The sequence below is a fragment of the Danio rerio genome, chromosome 12, assembly GCF_052040795.2.
Source record: "Danio rerio strain M-AB ecotype USA chromosome 12, GRCz13ab, whole genome shotgun sequence".
NCBI classification, from domain to species: domain Eukaryota; kingdom Metazoa; phylum Chordata; class Actinopteri; order Cypriniformes; family Danionidae; genus Danio; species Danio rerio.
In genome coordinates, this window is record NC_141032.1 from 5,757,499 (window position 1) to 5,763,811 (window position 6,313).

Consider the following 6,313-nt stretch of genomic DNA (forward strand, 5'->3'; position numbering starts at 1 on the left):
CAACCATCACAATAATATTGATCTTAAAATGTTTTTAAACAATTAAGCAAAAAAGTTCTAGCCAAAACAAAACAAGACTTTCTCTGGAAAAAGAAATATTATAGAACAATTTCTTAATCCCTTAAATTTCACTTGAGAAATATTTGAAAAGGATTAAACATTGCACGGAGGGGCTAACAATTTTGCCCTCAACTAGGTACATAGATTTAAAATTAGGGCTGCACAATATATGGTTTTAGCATCGATATCGCAATGGGATCATTCGCAATAGTCACATCTTTAAGTCTGGATTATTACGCATTATTTGCAAGCGTTCGAGCCTAAGAAATTGTACCATTAATAATGTTAATAAGCAATCATTTGATTTTTAATAATTATAATAATAAAATTATTTTCATTTTTTAATTACTGTACTTAAATGCTTTTAGACTCTGAAAACAATAAAACACTGTTTTTATTTCAATTGCTACTGTTTTTCTTTTTCTTTTTTTTGTATTTTTCTGCTTTTAATTTGTTTATATTTTATGCAGACGCACACACCTACAGTATCACCCCACTCCCAACAGTTATAAATTCTTTCCAAATAGAGATATTCAATTGATTCCCAGTACTGGGTTGCAGCTGGAAGAGCATCCGCTGTGTAAATCATATGCTGGATAAGTTGGCTGTTCATTCCACTGTAGCGACCTCTGATAAATAAAGAAAATGAATGAATGATGTTCAATTAATCTGGTGAAATAGTATTAATATTGCAATGTTAGATTTTTTTCAATATTGTGCAGCCCTATTTATTGTTAGTATATGATTTATTCATTCATTCATTTTCTTTTCGGCTTAGTCCCTTTATTAATCTGGGGTCGCCAAAGCGGAATGAACCGCCAACTTAACCAGCTTATGTTTTACGCATCAGATGCTCTTCCAGCTGCAACCCATTTCTGGGAAACAATCATACACACTCATTCGCACTCATAGACTACGGAAAATTTAGCCTACCCAATTCACCTGTACCGCATGTCTTTGGACTGTGAGGGGAAACCGGAGCACCCGAAGGAAACCCACGCGAACGCAGGGAGAACAACTCCACACAGAAACCCCAACTGACACAGCTGAGGCTCGAACCAGCAACCTTCTTGCTGTGAGGCAACAGTACTACCTACTACGACCAGTATAGATTTAAAATGACTTTAATTTTTGTTTAATAAGTTTGGAAGTGCATCATAGTTTACACAAACACCGTAAGCAGCTTATTCTTAATAAGAACTCTTTCTCGAGCCTCTAATTATGATCTTAGTATGATTTCTGATGCAGTAAATATGCTGAAAATTCAGCTCTTCATCAGATGAATAAATTGCAATTTATTTAGACAGAATGTTCCTTTTAAATTGCAATAATACTTCACAATATTACTGTTTTAACTGGATTTTTCATTAAAACAGTGGCAGTTCACCCCAAAAAACAAAAAATTCCTGCCATTTACTCACCCTTGATTCGTTCCAAACCAGATTACATTTGTCTTCTATTGAACACGAAAGATATTTGTAAGAATGTTGGCATCCAGTAACCATTGACTTTCATATTAGAAGTCAATAGTTTATTTTTTGGGTGAACTTTACCTTTCCAAGACTTCTTTTAAACATGCTGGAAAATAATTATTAAATAAAAAAATATCTGGAAAATATCTTTATTAAATAAGGCCCTAAAATAATGTAATATGATACTACGTGGATGGCGAGGCAGTGGCGCAGTAAGTAGTGCTGTCGCCTCACAGCAAGAAGGTCGCTGGGTAGCTGGTTTGAACCTCGGCTCAGTTGGCGTTTCTGTGTGGAGTTTGCATGTTCTCCCTGCCTTCGAGTATGTGGGGTGCTCTGGTTTCCCCCACAGTCCAAATACATGCGGTACAGGTGAATTGGGTAGGCTAAATTGTCCATAGTGTATGAGTGTTTGTGTGAATGTGTGTGTGGATGTAGATGGGTTGCGGCTGGAAGGGCATCTGCGGCGTAAAAACTTGCTGGATAAGTTGGCGGTTCATTCTGCTGTGGCGACCCCGGATTAATAAAGGGACTAAGCCGACAAGAAAATGAATGAATGATACTAGGTGGTTTAAAAACATGATATTGAAGCTATTCACAGAATATCACACTAAAAACTATTGCTATTTTTTGTTAGTAACTCAAGGGCTCAGTGGTTAGCACTGTCGCCTCAAAGCAAGAAGGCTGCTGTTTCGAGTCCTGGCATTTCTGTTTAGAGTTTGCATGTTCTCCCCATGTTGCCGTGGGTTTCCCCATGTGCGCTAGGGGTGAATTAAATAAACTAAATTGTCTGTAGTGTATGATTGTACATGTAAATTAGTGTGCATGGGTGTTTCCCAGAACTTGGTTGCAGCTGGAAGGGCATCCGCTGTGTAAAACATATGCTTGAATAGTTGGCGGTTCATTTCATTATTGCAACCTCTGACAAATAAGGGACTAAGCTTAAGGAAAATGAATAAATGTTAGTGACGCATAACAAAATCTCACCTATTTTCACCATCTTTAGAATGGCCTCCACCGTCATCATCACTGAAATCAGAGTCATACCCTCCGCCTCCATGAACCTAAAGTGTTAAGTACAACAACACAACACTGATACCACAGAATGCACAAGCACAACATTTAAAAACGTCTGCCTCTGTGAAGTGATTTTTTTGGCAGGTGATTTACTAAACAAGTACAGGAGGGAAAGGGAAGGTGAGTCCAGCTGACTGCAGCAAAGGCAGAAAGTGTTTCTGGTTGATGTACTGAGTCAGCTGCCATGATGCCTCTTCAGCAGAGCACAGGAAACACAACACCCACAGGCAAACCCAGCGCACAGCAAGGTCACTTCACACGCCCTTTATTATCTGCATTATACACTGAGCAAACGTATGTAAAAATGATGACCGGTGTAAATATGAAGGAATTTATATTTATATTTTATTATATTGATGTTGATCCATAGGTGTTTGATATGTATTTTAAGTTAAGCTATATTTTAGAACTAAAGGACATGATCTGTTTTTTTTAAAATACAGTCGAGGCCAAAATGATTCATGTGATAGACAATTTCTGACTTAAAGATTTTCAAAATGTAAATAAAACCTGAGAAATACTTTTTTTGCCACAATGATGATGCTTGTACATTGTCTTAATATTTTTTGGGAGAAGCCTGTCATTTCCTGTCAAAAAATAAAAATACTTTTATTTCAGAATTTGCTAGGGGTATGAATCAGTTTGTATTTGACTGTGCATATAGATTTTTTTTTTGCCTCATTCACACTTGTTTTTAACAGACTGGTAAACACTGACATCAAAAAGGAGTGAATTGCAATTTACTCAAAAGCAGAACAAAAGGTTTTTATTTTTATTTTTTTAATGCTGTGAAAGAGTTGCAGGATAATTGTATTATGTGCAATATAATATAAAAAATATAAGAAAAATAAAAGAAATACGCTGTGGTATCTATCACAATGTTATTCCTATATTATACAACTTTTTAACTTCATTGTCTATATGCTATATAAAATGGACTTGTTTTTTTAAAGTAATTATATATCCACTATCACAAAAAGACAAATTGAACTCCATTCATTAAAAAAACAAGATCTAATAATGGAAAAGGGTCTGATGATAAAATATTTAGAAAATATGACATATAGTTATTATCAAGGAGCGACATGGTGGCTGAGTGATAAGCACTTGTGCATCACAGTAAGAATGTCACTGGTTTGAGTCTTGGCTAGGTAAGTTAGCATTTCTGTGTGGAGTTTGTATGTTCTTCCCATGTTGGTTTCCTCCGGGTGCTCCAGTTTCCCCCACAGTATAATGTAGGCATGGGCAGGTATAAGATTTTGACGGTATGATAACCTTGGATATAAATATCACGGTATGGCAGTATTGTGCTCACTGCTCTAAAATATATTCTTTTTAAATGACTGGGTAAAAAACAAAAACTATTTTCCCTTTGAAAACAATATATTATATATATATATATATATATATATATATATATATATATATATATATATATATATATATATATATATATATGTTTTTTTTTTAAGATTTATGATATTTTGATTTTGGAGCAGTAAACATGTCAGGCTATATAATTTAAATGAATTATTGACTTCTGCTGCCTTCATTTGTTTCAAAAACATAGATTTCTTAACTATTTAAAACGGCATCTTACAAAAAAAATGTAAATAAAAAATCTTGCAGATACCTTAGGGACGGTATTACAGAAAATTTAGGTGGTATTAAAACCTTGATTTTTCCAAACCGCAGTATAGCTTGAAAACGGTTATTGTCCCATGCCTAGTCCAAAGGCATGTCTTATAGGTGAATTGGATAAACTAGATTTGCCATAGTGTATGTGTGTGAATAAGTGTGTATGGATGTTTCACAGTACTGGGTTGCAGCTGGAAGGGCATTCACTGGGTAAAACATATGCTGGATAAGTTAGTGATTCATTCCGCTGTGGTGACCCCTGATAAATAAAGGGACTAAGCCGAAGGAAAATAAATGAATAATTATTATTATCAAATTGAAAAAGCAGCAGTACCTGTGTAAAATCTGCAGTATCATATTTAATATCCTATCGAAGGCCTCGAAATTTAATGAAAAAGTGATCAACAATTTGCATCTTACATCTGCCATTTGCCTTCTGTCATCTACAAGTGAAAGGGCTTTTAGTAAAATTGAAAAAAGGACATTTTTCATGAGTCATTTTGCTGTGAAATCTTTACAGATTTTCATAAATATGATTTTGAATAATGTGATTATTAAATAATAAAGAGTGCCTTACTTTCTTTTACATAAAAAAGAACACCATTGCACCAGCTTGTGCTTCTGATTCAATCTTAAGTGTTTTCTCACTAAAACATCCTATAGTCATAAAGGCTGCATGTTACACTATCATACAAACTTTTAATACTTTAATTATGTTTTCTAAAGGTTAATGACACGCTTCTTTTTCATGACGAATACATTTGTTTTTCGAACTATTATTTATCAAACTGACAGTCTCACCTTGCAGAATGACGATTTTATGTAAGGTAAAGTTTATATTATACATTCTAACGTTTAAGTTTAACACGAGCACATCTGATTACCGAACAAATTGTGCCATATTACCGATGTGCGATACTTAATAAATACATTTATTTAATTTCCAGTCATAAATGGCAAGCTGTCGCAAACATTGTTGACACAAATTAAACCAAACCATAACTGTGGTTTGTTACAAACATTACCTTAACAAGGTCTAGAGCAGATTTGTCCATGTCGCTCATCATTTGTTTACATGCCGCCAAGGCGCAGACAGGCGCGTGCTGATGACGTAGGAACCACGTGTTCAAAACAAAGGTAGCCCCGTCCTCCCGTGCGTTGAGCTGTTACTGTGTTCATTTCTTTGTCTCATTTAATGTCAATATAATGTTCCAATTCAATCTGAAGGATGTCTTTTATATATGTATAGGAATACAATAAGATATTTGGAGAGATCAAATATAAAAGTGACCAAATAATGAGCAGGAGTTGTGTTGGCAGTGTTCTTTGTTTGGACTGACTGATCATTGGCATCATATTTCACACTTGTTTTCATCGGAAATTGGTTACAATTCTCTGACGGGACATTAGAGGGGGGCGATTTGCCATTTTCTCAAATGCAGAACAACTGGTCTTTTCTTCCGAAAAATGCTAAAAATGAAAGCAGAGAGAGAGAGAGCTGAGGGTCGGGACAGGCGCTGCACTGTTCTCCACACATGGCTGTGGACAATCCATACAATGCAACAAAGAAGCGTCCATATGGAAGTCATGTAAAAACCCAGGGAAAGGAACATCATATGGAAATGTGTTTAGATGAATTATATACTATATACACTACTACTATTATGATAGTATGCTAATAATAACAATAACAGCGGGATAATATTAAAATGCCTTTGAGCCACATATACCATGACATATTTAGTGAAATATAGAATGAACAGTAGGCCTATGTTAATGTATATAAAAAATGGAATTAATGTTACATTAATACTCACAAATAATTTATTAAACAATTAATTAGAAATATAATACTTATCTTTTGTTTGATTCATAAATATAATTCATAAATACTTTCGATTTTTTTTTATTAATAAAGCCAGATCTATCTATCTATCTATCTATCTATCTATCTATCTATCTATCTATCTATCTATCTATCTATCTATCTATCTATCTATCTATCTATCTATCTATCTATCTATCTATCTATCTATCGGTGCATGCATCTATCTATCTATCTATCTATC

General features: G+C 34.4%; 1 protein-coding gene across 1 annotated transcript in view; it reads right to left on the reverse strand.

The window, feature by feature from the left end:
* fra10ac1 (FRA10A associated CGG repeat 1) overlaps window positions 1-5,345 on the reverse strand; it is a 32,076-nt gene extending 26,731 nt beyond the window's left edge. The window contains exons 1-2 of the mRNA NM_001006006.2: window positions 5,270-5,345; window positions 2,517-2,593 (exon numbers count right to left, since the gene is read on the reverse strand). Coding sequence (NP_001006006.2) covers window positions 2,517-2,593; window positions 5,270-5,311 — 119 coding nt within the window. The 5' untranslated portion in view covers window positions 5,312-5,345. The remainder of the gene's footprint in view (window positions 1-2,516; window positions 2,594-5,269) is intronic.
* Window positions 5,346-6,313: the final 968 nt, after the last annotated feature.